The following is a 23,093-nucleotide window of genomic DNA, read 5'->3' on the forward strand; positions in this document are numbered from 1 at the left end:
TAGGGACAGTGTCTCAGAACAATGGAACACACCAAATACATTTGAAAGTTCACTGAAAAGAGATTCAAAGGAATTTGCATCCATTTGTCAAAATTAAACCCATGGAAATGACTCCATCACAGTAGAGACACTAGATCCTCTCCACATCCCGTTATTTTGAATTCCATATTTTTGGGATATAAACTCACGGTATAATTATTGTTGCTTAAGTATGCATTTTACTACTGAAGTATATGGCCACCACAGATAAAAGCATTCATTTCTCTTTATCTTTGTCTGTCCGTCTGTTCCTTTCTCCCCCTCTGTCTGTGCCTCTCCAGTTGCTTGTCCTGTGCTGTGCAGTGGGAATGGACAATACGCGAAGGGCAACTGCGTCTGTTACAGTGGCTGGAAGGGAGCTGAGTGTAATGTACCCGTTGGACAGTGCATTGACCCTGCGTGCGGTGGCCGTGGGATATGTACCGCTGGAACTTGTGTCTGCTCTGCAGGCTTCAAAGGCGAGAACTGTGAGGAAGGTAAAAAAGCAGTGGAGAAATGCGACTGTAGAGGTTCTTCCAGTATACTGAACTTGCATAGCCACAGTTATGTCACTAATGCAGTTTCAAGTGTTAGTCTACTTAAGATTTCAGAGGGTGGTTGAAATGAATAAGCGCCAGAAACTGATGTGGAAGTCATGGAAACAAGTCTGAGAATTTTGAAGTTGATACACCTCAACTTCAAGATTCTCAGACTTGTTTCCAAATCCTTCCGTAGACCCACCCCTCTCTACTTCAGAAGCCTCTTGCAATTCTTCATTTCTGGCCTCCTGCACATCTCTGATCTTAATCACTCCATCGTTTTTAATCTCTATATTGTTGTTACCTCCTCCAGTCCTTTATGATTCCTGTGATTCTCCATTATATCTTCATCCTGTGATTCTCCATTATACTCCTCTGCTCTTATTTGAAAATCAAAAAAAAATCTGCAGATGTCAGAGATCCTTTGTCAGACTCTTTTCCTCTTTCCACAGATGTTGCCTGACCTCGATGTTTCCAGCAATTTCTGTTCATATTGTTTGGATCATTGGTGGGTGTGAAGGCTCAAAGCTCCGGATTCCCTTTCCAAACCTCTCTATTCTCTGCCCCATATCAGTTCTCTAATGCATTCCTTAAAACCAAACTGCTTGACTGAGCTTTGTATTCCTTGTTGCTCTTTACTGGGGTCAGTGTCAAATTTTGTTTTCTAACACTACTGTGAAGCTCCTTGGAGCATGTTTCTGCAGTTAAGACTTTATAAGGACAAACTGTTATCACTCTGTTCCTTTTCATTGTGTTGGAAGCAGATTCACTTTAAATTGATGTTGCCTGATGTTTTACTCATGCCCCATGCAGTCATGCTGTCTGTGCTGTTCACTGGGAGGAGATCTGATATCATTGTAATTAAAAGCACCTGCACCTCTTAGGGCTGCAAGAAATCTTTTGTGAGTGGAACCTTGTGAATGGCTACAACTGAGTGAAAGACAAATGCAGTTCAGCAATGCTTAACCAGTAAGTGACCTGTAAGTGCTTCATGATTCCCCCTTTGAAAGGGGCTGGTGTTCAGCTCTGAGAGTTAAGGACAAGGCGCTGGCTGGAGTGCAAGTTTGAAAATGACAATGACAGCTTCAGAACAATTTTACACACCAATTCATTACATCTCCTAAATATTCCTCCTGTTACCAGTGATCAGTAGGCTATGGGGACCAAGGGAGTACAGTCCAGTCACAACTTCACAACCTCTTCTCACACATCTGGTAAGAGGAGGGCATGACTGGGGGCATGAGATACCATAATCATCACCGTCTTCAAGAAAGAAGGCAAATCTTACAGCAGGAGTTACATTGGGAACTTCCTGTTGTCTGCCACATGGAAAGTTATCGCAAGAGACCTCCCTAACCACCTCCTGCCACTGGAGGGCTGCTCACTGAATCACTGTGTGCAGTCAGTCCTCCTAGAGGCACAATGGACATCATGTTCACTGCACAAAAACTCGAAAGTAAATACAGTGAACAGTATTTTTCCACCACAATCTTGCTCCTCACCCAAACAAACTTCCTGCTGGAGTGGAGCCAGCTCAACCTTCGACCATCTATGGATAAGAGCGTTTGAAGAACAATACCTCAAACCTGGTATAAAGCTCATGCTGTACCAGGTAGCAGTGATTTCTGAGATATGGACTACCTACAGCAGGCATCTGAAAGCACCTGACAGAGGAAGTTATCCTCAATCCAGCCTAAGAGACCCCAACACTTCCCAAATGTAGCACTCGCGCACATCTCAGGCCTTGTATATGATCCTTAACTGGCCTCATCACACCAGAAAGAAAAAGTTCTCATTTAAGATTCTGCTCTTTGCTACCTTGCCTTTTTCTGTCTCCTCTGGAAGTGTCCTCAAAAAGTGGAGAGGGGTTGCACTTCATTGGTCTGTAGCTGAAGTTTGAGATAACTACTAAGTCTAATGAAATGACCCAAGTATATGTTCATCAGTGAGGTCCAGGCAGGGTATAGTGTCTCTCTGAGATTCTTTGGGAATGGGCTCTTTGCTGATATGCACATCTATGCCTCTTACTTTAAGGCCCCTGCACCACCTTTAGTGGTCAGCCATGACCATTACAACCCTTCTAGTAATGGAGTGCAACTGGTAGAGTCACCATTTAGGCACCAATTAGTTTTTCAGCAGCTGAATGTAGGAGAAAACACTCCCCTGTAGTTGCAGCACACTCTATGTGGAGAATGTTCAAGTAGCGGTCAGTTGCGCGTCTGCCTAGTTAGATCTCCCAAGGTCAACAGAGCATCCTTTTTAATAATGAGAAAAGCCTTGAGAGCTAGCAGAGATGTAGAGGGCCCAAAGGCCTTCTTCTATGTCATGTGAAATTATGAAATATAAAATAAGGCATCACCCGTTTAAGATGGAGCTGAAGAGGAATTTCTTCTGAGGGTTGTAAATTGCTGGAATTCTCCAGCCCAGAGAGCTGAGGAAACAGTCATTCAAGGCCAAGATGGACAGAATTGTGGACTGTAGGAGTTATTGAGTGTAATCGGGAACAGGCTGGGTTGTGCTTGAACCTCCCACTGCCCTTGCTTGCTCCCATGACTGGACTTGTCTATAATGACGGTACTGAAGCCATCCCCTGAGATGAAGTATGTTGAAGCCCTGCCAACCTTCTGACAACTTGCTGCTGAAAAAGGCCTTTGAACTGCAGAGAGATTTAAAAACTGTTGAAATAGATTTATTTATCCAAGGTCAGATGCACTTGTGTGAATCTCACCCAGAAGTACAGGGGCCAGTTTCCCAGTGGACACCATTTTATTTGAAATGATCGTTGCTCTGATTTATTCTGGGGAAAAATGATTTTTTGTATGATTACCTCCAGCCTTGTATGATAATCAATCCAACTTCCAGGCTGCAATGCCCATTTATTACACAGCACCCAGTGGCAACCCACACTGGTGCATCATATCCAAAATGTCAGCGCTTGCACTGATATCCATCAGACACCTGGTTTATACACTGATTCTAGCACATGTCCATGTATCACACCAAACCCGACATATACCCTATTGATATAATCACAGTGAGCAATATTATTCCACCACACTGAGGCCTATCAGCTATTCCCTAAAGATCAGATATTTTATCTTCAGAATATCAAGTTGGAGAATTGAAGGTTTTGGAGTTGTCTGCTTCAGTCAAGCCAAACAATGCACCTTGTAGCATGTGCTGTTGCTAGGATTATTTGGCAAATATATTTCTAGTCCTTATTATTCATTGCTTGATACCAATATTGAGGCTGGTTTCTTTGAATGAAAGAAAAAAAAAGATTCATTAATTAATCACTCATCCTTGCCAGTGTTACATCAAAATAATTAGAACCACGACATTCCATGGAACTAAAGAGTCAAGATCCATGTCAAGCACAAGTAGTCAGTTGGTGGATTGTTTGAAACCAGGCTGGTAATGAAAGTGACAAATAAAGTTCCAAGAAACACAGAAAGTAAAACTCAGAGTCATAGCAACTCCACAATGAAACTGGGAGAACTTTTTCACCATAATTAGAAGATTTAAGCTATGACAGAATATCCAATGGACAAATGAGAATTTCAGTATGACATATTTTCAGCTGTAATATTGTAACAGTGAATCAAAACCTAGCCACACTGTCATTTGAATCCTGTAGTTGTGTGTCCATGAATTTCTTTAAAGTTGTTCACTTGGAGCTTTACCAAGACATCCTTTATTCTCTGCAGTGGTTCGTTTGCCTCTGAACCTACTGCCAGTTTCAATATTGTTTTCCTCTTTTCATGCATTATCTTGTTCCTCTACATCACATCCTCTCCCAGCACTTTAATGATGCCATTGCCCCTAATAAACAGCTCCACTCTTTCTAGATAGAGGGAGATCTGCTGACTCTACTCATATTTTTTGAGCTCTCCAGTATATCTAATCTGTCATTTTCATTGCTCTCTTCATACATGTTCTCACTGTCAATCATTATCCTGTTGTGCTTTTATGCCGCAACATCCCTTCCTCATTGTGTCTCTGTGCTTCCTGAAAGCTGCTGCAAAGAAGATACTTTCAGGTTAAGGTAGAGCGTAACCAGCACATCCTCATTCAAGGCATTAATTAGCAACAAACTACCAGAGTCTGGGCACAAGGATTTATCAAAGTTATACCACGTGATACTTCCCAATTCTTACATACACATACACCATGGTAGTCTCGCTGTAATGGCATTCAAACAATCAAAGGAGTTCACCACTTTTTCAATAACAACTTCTATTTATGTAGCACCTCTAATGTAGCAAAAGAGACCAAAGCCATTTCATAAGAAATAGTCAGACAAGAAATCAAACTGAGCCAAAAAAGCTGCTATTAAAGAAGGAAGAAAAAGAGGTGGAGAGGTTTAGTTAAAGAATTTCAGAGCTTAAGACCCGGACAGCTGAAGGTGCAATAGCGATTAGTGACAAGTCAAAAATGAAAAGATGTAAAGCATCTTCCAAACTTAACATCTCTGATTTAATCAGTAGTAAATTATTTTTCCTTCTTTCGATATATCATAAAAAAACAAATACTTTAAATGTGTTAGACCATATCAAAATGTTTTCCTTTCTTGTTTGGATTTCTTTACGGTTACTTCCTCTTAATACAAGACCATCTATGCATTATCCTTTATAAACCAGCAGTGAGCAATGTGTTAACCTATTTTAAGATACTGGCAGTATTATGCTTTATTTTCCTGTATCAGAACACAGCTGTGTGCATTTCTATATTATAATGCAGCTGGTGACATATTTTCCTGTAGAAACACATGATTATCTATGTGTTTTCCCTGTGACGTACTCCAAGCTCTTTAGTATTCTCTCTTGTTACACAGTACAGCCACTCTTGATATCTAATTATTTTATTTTGCTTATCAGAGGCTTCAGAGCATTATTGTCCCATATCACCCCCTGTACTGGCAAAATAAGATGACTGACAACATAATATACTCATTAATTCTGCATGTATATATTATTTTAGGGCAGCATAGTTTTTTTCTTTCAAAAGCAGTCATAACTTGGTATTCATCAACTGGGGATTAACTGCTTGTATATATAATATCTGGGCCCTTTGCCATTGGACTACTATAGTGCACAATCCAGTCTGTATGTTATCTCATAAGTAGGGTTGCTATTTTGTTCTTCAAGCAAGTCAAATTTAACATTATGGTGACCCATTCTGTACTGTTATTTACATTGCACTTGAAATCTTAGCTTGATATTTTTCTCCACTCTGTTCCTCATCAAGACTGATCTGCAAAAAGCAACGCAACAATGAAGTGCATCATTTCAGGTTAATTTAACTTTACCAGGAGCAGTAGGTATCTTTATTATGTTTTGATTGCTAGAAATTACAAATGAAAATGGTTGTTAACTCCTGCCAAAGTAAAAGCATTGAGTGTGGAAGCCCTCCATCTTAATCAACAACTGATCAAAAGCCAGTGGCTAAATTTTCAATCCTGTCTTCCTGGTGGTATACTTTAATATACCTAAAAGATCTGAAAAAGGAATATCTTTGAATTTTTAACATGGGGTGGATTTCCAGGTTTGAGATCATTTTAACCTGACAGACCATTCAAGGAACTGACCATATTGAGTCAGATGCCTGTCTATAGCACCCAGTGGATAATTACATGGCCAACAAGGCCATACAAGCAGAGGCTCATTTTCCATCAGTGTGTCAAACAGATCAAGGCACATCTATTGGCACATCTCAAGGCACATCTAAGGCAGCAGTAACCCTAAACAGGAGCAGAAAATTCCAGCTGGGTTGATTTCCATGATCACTATCTGTTCGCCCTGACTGGGAAAACCATTGCAGGGATGTCCATTGAGGATAGAATCACTATTTATCAGGGAGTAGTAAGCTGCCTCTAAAATGTGGCCATTTGAACTAAATACCAGAAACCTGCTACCACCAGCGGAATCATCTTCCAAGATTGCATTCCATTTTCTTTGGGACAGGAAATGAGAAAGAGGAGTTAATTGGAGAGTTATACTTCTAGCAGTAGTGAACAGAATAGAAAACTGGCAACAAAATATTCTGCAACTGCTGTTCTTGAAGCAGAATCTACCCAGAAGCTCCCCCTGGTGTCAGTCATGTCATTTAATCAAGCCAGACATCACACAAAATACTCCCAACTGCCCTTCAAACATGATTGTGTTATAAATGCCTGCTCTGTTTTTTATAAAGAAGTGCATTCCAAATATTTGAATATGATTATTTCCCCAACAGAATTACAGATCATTTTCTGCCATCTAGGTGCTGCATGAATTCACTGGTACATTCCAGCATTACACTATCCATGACATTGATCAATACAAAAGTAACTGATTCAGCTAAATCAAAATTGAAAACATAGTGTAAATCCAAACGCTGTGCCTTGTCTCTGGAGGATTCTGCACAAACCTTTTTAAAATATGAGATGTGATAGTTCGGCAGGCTGAGTGATAAGAGTAAACTGCTGCAAATATATCAGACATTATGTTAAGAAATGGAAATAATCTTATTGATTTGTATTCCTAAGTAAAGAATGGACTTGGCTGATTTGTATGCAGTTACAAGCTTTGAATTTGCAAGGAAATAGAATTGGAGGTAGTTAATTACCTTAAAGGAACTTACTGGGTCACAAGCATGCCTTGAGCATTGTGTTTATTATACTTAATACATGCAATGACATTGGATTTGATGATAGCATTTTGCAACCCTATACTGCTAAAACCAAGTTGAAGTATTAATGAGCCAAATATTCCCTCAACACAGTGAAAAGATCTTGCATTTTTTTTCCAGAAGTAATAGTTTCTGCCAACCGCTCATTTGAGAAAGAATCATCCAAGTTACCAACTTAAGCACGCATACTAAGGTTCAATGATGAGACCTTGTTTGGGGTTAAGTTCCGTAAGGTTAATTGTATTCATCATTGTTTTGCTATACCTCTCCCATTTCCACCACTTAGCAAGACCTTTATCCCAATACAATTCCATGCACATATCTGTACATATTGATTATCCATGTAATCTCAGGTAGGCCGAAACAGAGGGTACAGATGGAGGAAGGGTTTATTGACCTATATGTTCTCAAGCATTCTCCAACTGTCAGGAACATGTCAGCAAGAACAGTAACTTAGGAATGATAGGAAGGAAGCAATGCTTTGAAGAAATAAGTCTGTATTTACTCTGTTCCACTCAGGTGAGTCGCAAATTCATTAGGTCTATTTATTCTAAAATTTGCTTCGGGAGAAACATTCTCGAGATCAGAGGCATAAAATCACACACCACAGAAGTCGGCCTTTGGTCTACCAGGTGCATGCCAACCATCAAATACCTATCTATACTCATTCCAATTACCAGGACATAGTGCACAGCCATGCATACCTTGGCGATTCAAATGCTTGTCTAGATACTTTTTAAATGTTGTGGAAGTATCTTCCTCCACCACCCACTCAGGCATTGAGTTCCAGATTCCAATCACTCTCTAAGTCTTTTACTCTTCATCTTAAACCTATGCCTTTCAGTTTTAGATACCTCTGCTATGGGGAAATAGTTTCCTTCCATCTATTCTCATAATTCTGTATTTCTCCACCCCAAGCCCCGTCATCCTCCTCCGCCTCAAGGTGAGAGGAGAGAAATTTAAAGGGGATCTGAATTTGGTCATCACGTTCAGTGTGGGAGAGGTGGGCTGAAAGGGCCCATTTCTGTGCTGTGTGCTCCTATGGTTCAAAGAAAACGAGTGAGACATAGAAAAAGGACAGCTGTTCTTTGATGTTGTCCTTGATCAGCGCTTTTGTAAAGAGAGCAAAGTTATATAAGTGGCAATGAACATTGAGGTGGGGAATTAATAAATTCTGAGTTTATTTTCTGCACCTCACAAAAGGGGCCATTTGGAGGTCTGTATGGGTCCCAGGGTGAGGCCAAAGAATACAAGGTATTTTTTCTTTTAAAAACTTTCATGAGTATTTTGGAATGATGTGACAGAGATATGAATCACTAGAAGCTATTCATTGTATTTCCAATGAACCTTGTGATAGAAATGACTAATCTCCTCGTTCAGCCACCTGGACATTAACTGGCTTCCTTGTGATGTTCCAGTCTCCTTTCTTACTTTGTCTTCACTCCAGGATTTAGCATTACCCAATATTTTCTCCTTTGAAATTTCCTTTTAAGCCTTTTGTCCTCCCTTCTGCTTTCACTGTCACTCACCTCTGGTTTATATCCACCCCTGTGTCCTTTACCACTCAGCCCAACAGTTGCTCCTAACCCATTTGATCAGATAGGGTCTATGAAGCAAGACCTACCCAACCCCTAAAATTCTCACTCACCTTCCTGCCAACTGTCCCTTCCCTAGAGGATTTCCATCAGGATGATGTTCTTACCATGTTTAAAAATAATCAAATTAGAATGAAGAAAAACAATGCCTATCTGCCTCTCTGAGTCTTTTTTGATTTTCTCTTCTGCCTAATTGATGTTAGACATTCGAACCTTTGTCTCCAGTGTGTGAGAAATTAGTATTGACCTTTCCTGAACTTTGCTAAAACAAATCACTAATTGGCAACAAAGTTTAACTGGATATTTCTTATTCGAAAGGTGAAGTAATTTAATCAAGTAGGATGCATTATCTCCAACTTTAATTTGATCTCTTCCTCTCTTTAATTCCTCCATCTTCCCCTAACTCCAATCTGTATTCTAACAGCAATTCCTTCTCCTCCCAGCGGAATCTATTTTCTAAAATTTACAGAGTCTAACAATCAGTCACAGCCCTAGTTTGAACGTGTATTCATAGATACTTAATGATCCTTTAAAAAACACACAAATTTTACTCTAGTGAAGCTTTTGAAAATTATCTCATTATTTGTTTCCCATGGTATCGCCCTCTTATAATCAGTGTTTAACAGTCAACTTCCTGGGGGTTATCATTGACCTGAAATTCATCTGGACCAGCCAAATAAATGCTATGGGCACAAGAGCTGATAAGCGACTCAGTGTTCTGCCTGCTACAAGTCTTTCCGCCATCTGCTAACCACAAACCAGGAGGATTATGGAATACTCTCCACTTACCTGGATGAATGCAGGTAAAATAACACTTGAGAATGTCAACAGCACAAAGACAAAGCACCCTGCTTGATTGGGACCCCATCCACCACCCTCAATGTTCATTCCCAGCATGACTGGCACACTGTAGCTGCAGTGTGTACCACAAAATAGACAGCAGTATTTTTCCAAGGTTTCTTTGACAGCACTTCCTAAACCCATAACTCTGCCACCTAAGGAGTGGGATTAATGTATGATTGGTATGAATGAGTAGTTGATGGTTGGTGTGGACTTGGTGGGCTGAAGGACCCGTTTCCATGTCATGTCTCTCGATGACTTTTAAAGTACTAGAACAGCAGATGCAATGGAGTACCACCACCTGTAGATTCCCCAGCCCATACACCATCCTGACTTCTAAATATCTACTTTTACTTTATATAGACCGGAAATTAAACCTTCACGCGTTAACTGCGAGAGTTCAAGAAGGTCTTTCCGATGTCATCCACTTCCTGTGTATAAACCTGAAGAAAGCTGGTCATGTCCTATGCCCACTAGAAAGAGCTGCTTATTTTCAAATGGATGTTGATAGAATATCTTTAGAAGGGCAAATGCAGATGAATTTTTTTTAAAAAAACGCTCAGCCAATAATTTCCCTCTAATCAAGATATAACAAATCGTAATTAGCTTCTAATTGACCTCATGATATGCTAATTATGACAAATAGGCTTGTATATGTACCATTTAATACTCTTAAAGTTGACATACTTGATTACCATTACTTCAAAGCAAGAATAATATTTTACTGGATGGATGTTGTGATGCTTGTGATTTGTTCTATAAATATGCATAACATTTGTCTTTCAATGAGTAATGGCAGGGCAGGTGAGACTGTGGGAACATGAGGACAGGCATTGGCCATGCTATGACTCAAGCCTGTTCCGTCATTCATTAACATCTTGGAAGATCTGTGTATTAACCTTATTTACCTGCCTTGGCATTTGGTCAACCAGCACAAAATAATTAAGGATGCGAAAAAAGTGTTGTTCAATGCAGCTATCATTAATAGTGCAACATAAAATGGGATCCATGACTTTCTTCATGACACTTCTTTTAACACACAATATGAGTGATATCTGTGTTATTCAACATTGCTGTTTTCCCACCATAGTGATGCTTATGGAAATTCTATTGGTATTAATATTTTCTTCTCCATCAGTAGGTAATATAAAAAAGTGTGTTTATTCTTGCACAGTGACATTTTAAATTTTGGTATCTACAAAGCACTTCCAACTATTGAAGATGAGATGTCAGTAGTAATAGCTATTTGCTGACAGAAAATTGTGAATAATCATTGAAAACAAGCTTTGCTGCAGCCAAGCACCCTTCCTTGTGCTTTATTTTGACATGTGAATTACTTTGCCTCTGATCTGAATGTTATCTTCAAGAGGCCTTGGCAACAGGTGTCTTTTAACCAGTGCTACAGTTTACCTGTGTGGTTGCTTCCTTCAACATATCCAAGACACCAAGATTTTGTTGGTGCAGTTGGCTAAGTGTTGCCATCTGCAAGAACAAATTTAAATAGGAGACCTTCAAGTCATAGCATCATACCGCACAGATAAAGGCCATTCAGTTCCATGCCAACCATCAAGCACCCAATTATACCAATCCCATTTACCAGCACTTGTCCATAGCCTTGGAGATGATAGGTCAGATCATGCTTGATCCAATCTGCTGCTTGCACTCTGTCCCTGTAGAATTTGTGGGATCTGTTATATGGAGGCCTCCACTATACACCCCTTCTTTGAGGTGCAGCAGGCTGGGAGTGGTGACTACACCTCAGGTGGAGTCAAAAGCACTTTCACTGATTTTAAATATCTGTGATATTCAGAGATATCCAAAAAATGATAAAATCGATTCAAATAATTAAAAACAATCATTATTTTTAAAAATTGGCTAAGTACATCTTATTTTTAAAACACAGTAAATTACTGTGAACTAATTGAAAACAAAATTATAAAGTGATTAAGAAGAAAAATAAAGAAAACCTGAATCAAATTTGACTTTGAATGAAGATTGCCAAACAGAGATGTTGCAAAGCTGGGTGACCAGATGCAAAGTTAGCATCAATATAATTTTTTTTGAGATTCCTTTCTGAAAAGAATGATCTGTTTTCTAAATTAATGTTTGTGTTCATTTTTTAATCAATTAATGTTCAATTGACCCCCAACATTGAAGATAGTTTTGTTCATTTAAACTCTTCATACTAAAGGTGTAATGTGGTATCTGTCCAGTTTTCGCATGTACATTTTAGAGAACCACAGCTTTGCAAATTATCAAATCTGAGTTTTTCAAAAGCCCCAGCATTAAGATCACTTCTTTCTTTCTCCAAACCATCATCTACCCTCTACTCCTCTCACGCTAGGAAAAAATTCACTGAAACTATCATGCATGTTTTTTTATCATGATCAGATTTAATTTCTTTCAGCAACTTCTTCACTGAGCCTTCACAATCATAAATACCAACTCATCCAAAACAACACCTAGCTATCACTGTTCACCTATCTTATCCTGCTGATTGTCTCCCCGTTGCTCAAAACATCAGATTCAAAATCTCATCATCATTTACAAATTCTTCAATAACCTAATTTTCAATTTCCTTTGATCTTCTGATTTCCTACAAGTATTTGTCCTCCTTGTTCCACCATTATTGTCAAAACCAATAGCCATAATCTTTTGACTTCCCTTCTGAACTCCTCTACATTACCATTCCTTATCTCATCTTTGGAAGCGCCAATAGCAGTAATATTTTTGGTCTTCAGTTATCGCCTATTGTTTATTAAGCATCTGGAACATTTACAGTGTTGAAGGTGTGACATTAATGCAAGTTAACAAACTATTGATATCAGATATTTTCCAGATATAATAAGTAATTGAAGAAAAACTTGAGCTGTTGAATTAAAGATATTTGAGGAGATTAAGTGGATTGTTTACAGCTGACAAAGCACTTAACTGCTGGCATTAGAATTATACTATTCCTCCATTATTGCTTCTTTTGTGCATTTGAACATATAAGTTGTTGCGTAAAGCCAAAAGGATATAAATTCTGGACTCTTGTAGACTTCTCATAACATTCTACAGATATCCCATGATTTTTGTCTCTGTTGATGTCTTCCAGTGGATTGTTTGGATCCAACATGCTCAAATCATGGAGTATGTGCCCACGGGGATTGTCACTGCAGCCCAGGTTGGGGTGGAATAAACTGTGAAATTCCTCGCGCCCAATGTCCGGATCAGTGTACGGGCCATGGTACCTACATTCCAGAAACAGGCCTTTGCAGCTGTGATCCAAGCTGGATAGGCCCGGACTGTTCAGTTGGTAAGGAACAGAACCTAATTTTCTCTTTGTATGTAACAAATAAATGAAAGGTACAGCAAAGAGTGTTTTCCTTGACTCTGAAACCACATGGTGGAATTTTGCCCAATGAAGTACTCAGCTGATATTCCTCTTACTTTCACATTGATCAAAGCTTTCAACATTTTAAAAGAGCTCTTATTGTATGAAATTATAAGAGACATGCACGTTAAACTAACATTCCACTGTTTCACTTTAGCACCTCTTTTATTCAGGGACTAACTTCCATCAAAGGAGAACTATAAACTTCACACTTCATTTTGTTTTCAGGAAAACTATATTTGTAATTCTTGTCTTATATGTTCTAACTTTTGAGAAGTTTCCAGTCATACCTTTGTTGTAATTATGGGGAGGGACCTTTGCCAGTTGTTGTACAGTGAACGTGGTAAAAAGCTGTGCTCCAACTGCGTTGGGGGAATAAAGGTGCAAAAACATTTGGACCCATTTAGGAAATACATTGTTAAGTTTACAAATGAAGGTAAAGAGAAGAAGTTCAAGATAAAGGTCTGAGACTGACAGTTGCTTGATTTCATTGGCCTGAAAAGCAGCATACTCAAGATTGATGGAGAAAAACAGCAAATCAAAAAGCAGAACAACAGAGGGATGTATTTCAGGGCAAGATGAAGAAAGAACAGGATAAAAACTACAAGCAAAAGAGGCACATCAACTACAGGCAGGGTTCAATGGATAAAGAATTGGAAAACAAATTGAACCTTTGCAAAAGAGCACAAATAACCAATGAAGAAAGAAAATTCTAAAATGGAAGTTAAAATAAAAGAACTGAAATAATAGTCATCAACATGAAGGCAAATACCAAGGAGAGGGGTCTTGATGACGCGGAAGGGAGTGCTGATAAGGGTAATGTTCTCTAGGTTGTAGATATCAAGAGAGAGGATGTGTTGAAGTTGTTAAATAATATCAAGACAGATAAATCTCTGTGGCCTGACGGGATTTTCCCCAGGCTGCTTCGAGAGGCGAGGGAGGAGATTGTTGAACCGCTGGTAAGGATCTTTGAGTCCTCGTTGTCCACGGGGATGGTGCCGGAGGATTGGAGGGTGGCGAATGTTGTCCCCTTGTTCAAAAAAGGTAGTAGGGATAGTCCAGGGAATTACAGACCGGTGAGCCTTACATCTGTGGTGGGTAAGCTGTTAGAAAGGATTCTAAGAGATAGGATCTATGAATGTCTGGAGAATCATGGACTGATTAGGGACAGCCAGCATGGCTTTGTGAAGGGAAGATCTTGCCTCACAAGCCTGATAGAGTTCTTTGAGGAGGTGACGAGGAAGATTGATGAGGGTAGTGCAGTGGATGTGGTCTATTGGATTTTAGTAAGGCATTTGATAAGGTTCCTCATGGTAGGCTTCTTCAGAAGGTCAGAGGCTAAGGGATCCAGGGAAGCTTGGCTGTGTGGATTAGCAATTGGCTTGCCTGTAGAAAGCAGAGGGTTGTGGTGGAAGGAGTGCCCTCGGATTGGAGGGCAGTGACTAGTGGTGTCCCGCAGGGATCGGTTCTGGGACCTCTACTTTTTGTGATATTTATAGATGACTTAGATGAGGGGGGTGGAAGACTGGGTTAGTAAGTTTGCAGACTACACTAAGATTGGCGGTGTTGTGGATAGTGTGGAGGGCTGTCGGAAGTTACAGAGGGATATTGATAGGATGCAGAGCTGGGCTGACAAGTGGCAGATGGAGTTCAATCTGCAGAAGTGTGAGGTGGTACACTTTGGAAGGACAAACTTCAGGGCAGAGTACAGGGTAAATGGCAAGGTACTTGGCAGTGTAGAGGAGCAGAGGGATCTGGGGGTTCATATTCACAGTTCATTGAAAGTTGCCTCACAGGTGGATAGAGCAGTTAAGAAGGCCTATGGGATGTTAGCTTTCATAAGTCGTGGGATTGAGTTTAAGAGCCGCGAGGTGATGATGCAGCTTTACAAAACTCTAGTTAGACCACACTTAGAGTACTGTGTTCAGTTTTGGTCGCTGCATTATAGGAAGGATGTGGAGGCGTCGGAGAGGGTGCGGAGGAGATTTACCAGGATGCTGCCTGGATTAAAGCGTATGGAATATGAGCAGAGGCTTAAGGTGCTAGGGCTTTATTCACTGAAAAGGAGGAGGATGAGAGGAGACATGATAGAGGTATATAAAATATTGAGAGAAATAGATAGAGTAGACAGCCAGCGCCTCCTTCCCAGGGCACCAATGCTCAAGATGAGAGGGCATGGCTTTAAGGTTATGGGTGGGAGGTTCAGGGGAGATGTCAGGGGGAGGTTTTTCACCCAGAGGGTGGTTGGTGCATGGAATGCACTGCCTGGGGTGGTGGTGGAGGCAGATACATTGGACAGGTTCAAGAGTTTGTTGGATAGGCATATGGAGGAATGTGAGATAGAGGGATATGCGGGAGGAAAGGGTTAGATAGTGTGAGGGTGGTTTGATGGACGGCACAGCATGGTGGGCCGAAGGGCCTGTTTTGTGCTGTATGGTTCTATGGTTAAATAGGTAGTCAATGAAATGTTAACACTATTTAGAATTAAAGGCATCTATCTTATAATCAAGCAACATACAAGATTGTATGTTAGGATATGTGTTTTCTGTTGTGTTCATTGGATTAATGTGCTGAATTAATCTGCAATTCAGTGGATCAACCCTTTAAATGTAGCAATTTCTAGAAATCAGAAGTAAAATCTTGGGGTAAATGTTAAGTTCTGACTGAACTTGGCCAAGTTAGCAACACACCCATCCAATAGCAGCATCAGGGAACGAGTACACTATACCAAATTTTGGCTGGGCCTCATACCATTTGTCGACTTCATTCTTTGGCTAATTCTAATGTAATATTTCTTGTTGCCTGAATTATTGAATTAGAGTTGACCAGATTGAGTTATTTCATTTGGTTACACAGCTCCTCCCTCTCCTCTACATGCAGTAATGGGCAGAAATTTTCAGCACAGATGTCTGGTATGTCAATGCCTTAATATTATAAGTGCATCTAATACATTACTTAAGAATAAAGGGCCTACTGTTAAAAGTAAAGTGCCATGTTTAACATTTCCATCACCCTTGTTAGACTTAGAGAAAAAAATGTCTCAACATTAATTGAAAATGGCTTGCTGTGGCCTAGAATCTCAATTATTTTGAGGCTGTACCTTGCACCTGTGGTTGAAAGGTTTTCCTTTGTGAGTGTTTCAGAACCTAATAAAAATTCAGCTTCTAATATCTCACATGGGTGAGACTGTATAATGTACTGTTGAGCTGTCGTGTTACTTGAATCACTTTCTTCTATCTCTAGAAGTGTGTTCTGTGGACTGTGGCACCCATGGCGTCTGCATATCTGGAGTGTGCCGGTGCGAGGAAGGCTGGACAGGTGTGGCGTGTGATCAGAGAGTTTGTCACCCTCGTTGCGCAGAGCACGGAAGCTGCAAAGATGGAAAGTGTGAATGCCGAGAGGGCTGGAATGGAGAGCACTGCACCATTGGTAGGGAACAAGGTTGATTATTTCTTTCTCATTCAAACTCAATACACCGGAGACAGTAAATAGTGACTGGTTAAATAAAGTTATTTTCAGCACTACTTAATGGATTTCCTCAGTGGTCTGAGCTCCACAATGGAATAGGAGGGGTGACAAGAAAGAATGAGGATCACTTTAACTTTGTAAAGAATGGAAAGTTCAGTGGACAAGTCAGCTTCTGGATCCCTGTGCAGTAGAATTACATCTTTAATCATCTGCCTCTACACTGAAGGAAATGATGACTATGGATCCAAAGAAGCAACAATACCTAGAATAGGAATTTTTTTTACCTTAAAAAAAATTGTAGAATTTTAGCGATTTTCAAAATAACAGGTGAAAATTTCTGCCTTTATTTTCACAAGATCACAAGACAAAGGAGCAAAAGTAGGCCATTTGGCCCATCACGTCTGCTCCATCACCCCACCATGAGCTAAACCATTCCCATCTAGCCCCAATTCCCAGCCTTTTCCCCGTATCCCTTGATACCTTGACTAATTAGATACCTATCAATCTCCTCCGATGATTGAGCCTCCACTGCTGTATGTGGCAACGAATTCCATAAATCTATGACCCTCTGGCTAAAGAAATTTCTTCTCACTTCTGTTCTAAATGGGTACCCTCTAATTCTAAGACTGTGCCCTCTAGTCCTGGACTCACCCACCGAGGGAAACAAGTTAGCCACATCTACTCTGTCCAGGCCTTTCAACATTTTTTATTTCTCTTCTTCATTAACCCTATTCTGACAGAAACTACTTTAGCTCCAGTGATTTATTCCTGGATTAGGAGTATTCCATTGATAGAAATTCATTGATGTACAGTCACTTTTACTTTCGCCCATTTATATCTTTTATTTGAAAAAAAGACAAGAACTTAAAATAAGGATGCAAATAAAAGCCATGTGTGTATTTCTGACCTAGGTTGTCCACATTTTTGTACTTTCAAATAAATAAATTCACAAGATTGTTCAAAGTTCTGGGTTCCTTCAGAGTTTAGACGAGCCCTGATTCATTGATTCTATTTGTTTCCATTACTGCCATTTTTTTCAATTCTGTCATTTCTCAAGGGTGTTCATGGTGATGTTTGTCAAATCCTCTATTAGGATAAGATAGTGAAAGTCTGCAAGCATACTGAATTTGTTGAAGTCTCCTGTAGTGTTCATGCTCAGTTACATAAGAGTAGATGAAACAGCATAGAATTTAACTGGATAATGCTGATGTTATACTTTACATAGTTTTGTTGTTGTAATTTTGTCTATTGTCTGAACTTGGAACACTTTTAGCAAGCCCATTGATTATTCCTTCTCTTGTGTGGAGCAAGGAATAAAAATGGAGATTTAGCATTCTTTAGATAATGCATTTTTTACTTTCAGTTTTGGAGAAATGTAAAGGAGCAGGTCAGAGTTAAGTTGGTATTAGTTTGTCTGGCTGTGTCTGGAGAGGGAGAGAGGGACCCTCAATTCCTATAGTTATCACAGTCACTGTCTTGCAGTTTGTGATGAGAAACTGTTAGCTTGTTGTAATCAGATGCAATGAGACCTTGACATTATATGATGCATGTAACTTCAGAAACAAAATTGAAACTGATGCTAAATTGAATCTAAAGGCTAGCGTACACAATCTGCCATATTAAACACAGTGGGGGGCAAGGATGGGGGGCGGGGTGGAACTGAAAAACTGTAGGCAAATGTAAAGAAACGGTTTAAGCCAAAGCACAGGTTTAGGCCTCAGAGAATAATGCAGCATTCTGTCTGATCTCTCTGCCATTATGGGTATGTGACACAGATTATATTAAAAGAGAAATATAGAGAAAGAGACCAAGGAAGGACATTGGTGAGATTAGGAGAATTGAGCAATCTGAAGGTGGCACAGGCAAAAGTTCACCTCAGGCCTGGGCATGGATTGTTTCTCAGTGGATGCGATAAGGGAAGTTAGATTAACAGGGAGACACAAAAAAGGAGGACACAACAAAAAGCAAAATCTTACAGATAAGTAATGATGTTATGGAAACATTTTTGGAAAATTTTCTGTGATTTCTATGATCAGGGTAAGGTCACTGGTGTCTATTTTAAAATAATTCCAGATAAATCTTTGTTTTTTTTTTCTTGGTTAACTATTGAGATTAGCAAAGTGGGTCAGCAGGTAGTTGCCTAGAAATGAGATTCGTCCTTTGATGGTGCGCAAAACATGGGCCTCATTTCACCCTGACGTCCAATCAGATCCCATACAAAAACTCGTAAAATTGCTCAAAAATACTTCAAAAAAGGTACTATGGTTGTTTGCACTGAGAAATGTGCCTTCGAACTTGACCTGAGGAGAAGAGGCTCAACTGAACACAGCATTTAAAAATTTGTTGCACACCTAACTAAATAGAACATCAGCGGTTAAAAGCACATTCCCCATGTTAGACTGAAACCAGCAACGCACACTGTAGCTGCCATAGTGGAGGAAGAGGCTACATTGCAGAGGAGGAAAACCCCCAAATTTACTGAAATATATTGCTTTGTGAGTGAGATCAATGGCAGGACGGTGGTTCTGTGTGCCAAGAAGGTTAGGAGATCGGCTCGGGCTATTGTGGGCAAAGCACAGCAGGAGGTGGCCCCGGCTCTCTCCTCCAGCTGTGAGAATCCACACACATTCAAAAAATGCAGAAATAAATTTCATTTCCTCACAAAGTACATCAAGGTGAGCTGCACATCACCGGAAGCAGTTGCAGTGAACAATTTCAGTAAATGGATGAGGGATTCATTCATTAATGTGATCAGTGCAGGTGTTAGAGATTATGCATCACCTGGTCTCCCTCAACTGATTACAGGTGAATCATGTTGCTGTTCGGGATTGGAGTGTAGAGAAGGACATTTTGTCTCGATTGGGGTCTGTGATTTTACAACCTTCTTATCAAGAAGTCCCATATTGCACATTGCGGACAATGTCTCCCTCCTCCGCTCTTTTGGGAGAAGAGACTTGTTACATTCTGCTGGGACTTCCTCATCCTGCTTATCTGGTACTTATAATGACACAAAGGAGGCCATTCAGCTCATCGGATCCATGACGGTTACCAGGGGAGCAATTCCATTAGTCCTCTTCACCTGCTTCTTACTTCCCTGTATCCCTGCAATTTATTCACTTGCACACATGCCTTTTAACTCCCCCTTTGATTTTTTTTTGCCATTAATCTGTACTAAGTGGTTATTTACAATAGCCAATTAATCTCTTAGTGCACCTTTGGGATGTGGGAGCAAACCTGAACCCATAAATATATTGAGCTGGATTATATTGGTGGCTAGTCCGTGATTCTTTAAAGCACTGGGTGGCTCGTCCTCGTACACATGTCAGCATGTTCCGTACTTCTGTATCTGCACACTAAAGTGTGGAAATTCAAAATGTGTTCAAGGTCAGATGAGGGCATATCAAACCTCTCACTGTGCCTCTCGGTCTGTATTTTTTGTTTGGAAGATCTGTATGGTTATTATGTTCGACTAAAAAAGAATTCCATGAAATATCTTCACTTTGTTTTAATCAAAACAAGTTGACAATATAAGAACGCTTTGGGAGAAAAAAACGGCAGTAGTTTTTTTTACAAGTTGTAATGACATTTCTTTCAGACTGTAGACAATTCATTCAGTTGCCACAAATGTCATAACTGTTGTAACTGAGGGAATAACAAGGTTCCTCAAATGCGAATGAGTGTTGAATGGTTTCTGTGGCAGGTGGCAAATTGCAACACCAGTTTCCCAGATGCAAGGTTTATCAAAGACTTCATTGGTTCAAAGTGATAGTGGCCTTGATATTTATAGAGAAGTGGGAAGCATGTGGGGAAGGTTAAAAGTTGTCATAGAACCCAGAAAGGGCAGAGGCACAGCAGGCCTCATTATAATTTCTTCTTTCATTTTCTCTCCAGCTGCAGGTCAAATTGACAGTCTGATGGGAAATTGAGTGACAAGAGAGTTGAAACGTGGGGGAGATTACTTCTTTTTGTGAGGGGAGGGTGCAGCTCTACATTATCGGGGCTTGGAGACAGGGGCAGGGACAGGTAGGGAGACTGTAATGGAAGCAGCATGGAGGAAGCAACTGCAATTGGGAGAGCAAGTGGTTCAGTGGAGAACCGAGAGCAGCAGTCCTGGTCCACTAGTAATGTTGAGAGAGGCACCTTCGATGGACTTGGCAACTTCTGTCTCCTTTATACTACCAATTTTCCAACCCCTGGGAAATCAGAACAGCAACTGGAAAAGTAAGCAGAAGCTCCCGACTGCACTGTTGGACCCTATTTAGTTATGTTAAGATAGTTCCCCCATGGTGGAACACTGAGGGTCTCAGAGACAATTGTTGTATAAATGACAATGGTCTCATGTACAATAGGTTAGGGGCCATAGCCTGCTTTTTTTCTCATTGTTAATACCTCCTCCCAACTGTCCCGACCTTCTCCTACCCCTTGTAGTTGGCGTATAACTTTTGAGCCCAGTGTGGTAATGAGTTGGTATCCTGTCTCTGGGAACTAACATTTGAAGCTGAGTGTGGTGGTGTTTCCTAACTTCTTTTTAGATGGGTGTGGTAAGACTTAACCATGCTCCAGTGAATCTTCTGTCCAGGTTCTTACACTTGGAAGCACCCTTACTCTCATTCCCCAGCTGCTGATCTCAAGTCACTTCATCAAAATTATTTGGCCTCATTCACTAAGCACTGGGAATACATTTGACTTTGTATGAAAGCTGTGTAAATGGACAATAATCACTCAGCAGACTGCTCAGCAGCTCTCTGAATTTTTATTTCCACTGAAGTCATTTCAATGCCAATTTGCTTTTGACTCCTTTTCACAAATGCACACAATCAAAATTAACCTCGTTGCCATCAGAGGAATTGTGAAGAAATTTTCAGTTATGATTTTGTTGCTGATCCACTCACCGCACTTGAGCAGACACCAGGATGAAAAGACAAGCAGTGGAGGAGAAGAAAGAAATTGAGCTGCAAGACAGAATTTCAGCTATGCGAGTCAGCTTTCATCATCAACCAGATGCCTCATGGATTCCAAGAATTGCTAACTACCTGTTACATCAACGTGGTCACGTTTGATTTCCCTCTGTCAGCCATCATTTTAGAATGCAACATGTTGCTTAAGTTGAAATATAAAAGGTTTGCCTTTTTAGAGCATTTCTGGATTTTTTTTTCCTCCTGCATTTCTAGGTTTTATCTGTTTCTGTTCAATGCAGGTATCTTTTTTTCCTTTGTTACATTACATGTGTAGAGATGTGATGGTATCCTTTTCATCTGTCTGAAAGAGGTTTTATATTTTAAAGAAGCATTTTTATTTTTGACAGATTTTGAAAAAAAATTAGCCTCTGAAAGGGAAAGTACAACTTAGTGGCTCCATTAACTTCACTTTTATTTTTTATTGTCTGAGACTGAGTCTCTCACCTTTTTCATTAACTGACGATTCAGCTGCTTTCCTTGGTGCTAGTTTTTTTTCAGTCTATGGCACACTTCTATCTTAGCATCTAAAAATTCGATATATTATTAGTAAAATCTGTTTTAACTCAGCAGTCTTCTAGGACACCTAAAGTAGTCATTCAGAATCAGCCACAGAAATAATAGATTATATTTCACAATTAAAAACAAGTTGGAGCAGATGGTTTCATTTAAGATATTTAATTCCATGCAAATGGCAACTCTAACTCCAACTCTAAATCAGCAAAACTGGTTTCAAATATTAATGAACTATATTGAATGAGAAAGCAGAATTAGTCTTGGCAAAGTAATAGTGTTCCTGCTCTATCACCATAGCAGTGAAGGAGTGGATCTTTTTCTAATCCAGTAAGAAAATAACCTGACAATCTCAAAATGCCTAGGGTAAAGCAGTGATAAAGTTGGTTAATACCATAACCAGGAGGGCCTTAGACACTATCCTCAATAGCTGGGGTGTGGTAGAAATAATGGTGTTCCTACAGTGTGCAATCATTTTGAAATCCACTGACATAAAAAAAGTCTTGTCAGAACTGTAGGTCCTATTTCTATCTTTTTTGGCCTGTGTTCTTTGGAGTTTAGAAGATTAGGAGATATAATTGCATCCTACAAAATTCATACAGACCTCAACAGGGAGGAAGTTTGCCCTAGCTAAAGAGTGTAGATCCAAAGGTCACAGTTTCAGAATAAGGGTTTGGCCATTTATGACTAAGAAGAGAAATTTCTTCACTCACACGGTGGTGAATCTTTAGAATTCTCTACCTGGAGAGGTGGTGACTGAGCTCATTCAGAACACAAATGATGTGTTTCTGGATATGAAGGAATCAAGTGGTATGGAAATAGTGCAGAATAATGCTGCGGTGGTCGATCAGTGTGGTCCTGATGGAGCAGGCTTGCAATACTTACTCCTTTTATTTCTTATGTTCTTATATAGGTGCAAAATGGGTTTCAGAATTAAAAGGGATACCAGCATATGACAACCTCTTGGCAAACTTAACTCCTATTATAAAGAGTTGAAAAAGGGTAGACACAGAAGGCATCATATTCTCCCCCTTACCATTCAAGAATCACCAATGCAATACAAACAGGCCTGGACCAATAGAATCAGGCCATAGTTTCTCTGTATTCTCCTCCAACTCTG

General features: G+C 40.0%; 1 protein-coding gene across 1 annotated transcript in view; it reads left to right on the plus strand.

Moving 5' to 3' along the window:
• The window catches only part of LOC127569407 (teneurin-2-like), a 603,649-nt gene that overhangs the window by 503,360 nt on the left and 77,196 nt on the right, over window positions 1-23,093 (plus strand). Inside the window, 3 exon segments of the mRNA XM_052014021.1 lie at window positions 321-515; window positions 12,759-12,959; window positions 16,281-16,466. Coding sequence (XP_051869981.1) covers window positions 321-515; window positions 12,759-12,959; window positions 16,281-16,466 — 582 coding nt within the window.

This window comes from Pristis pectinata, chromosome 4 (genome assembly GCF_009764475.1).
Source record: "Pristis pectinata isolate sPriPec2 chromosome 4, sPriPec2.1.pri, whole genome shotgun sequence".
NCBI lineage: Eukaryota > Metazoa > Chordata > Chondrichthyes > Rhinopristiformes > Pristidae > Pristis > Pristis pectinata.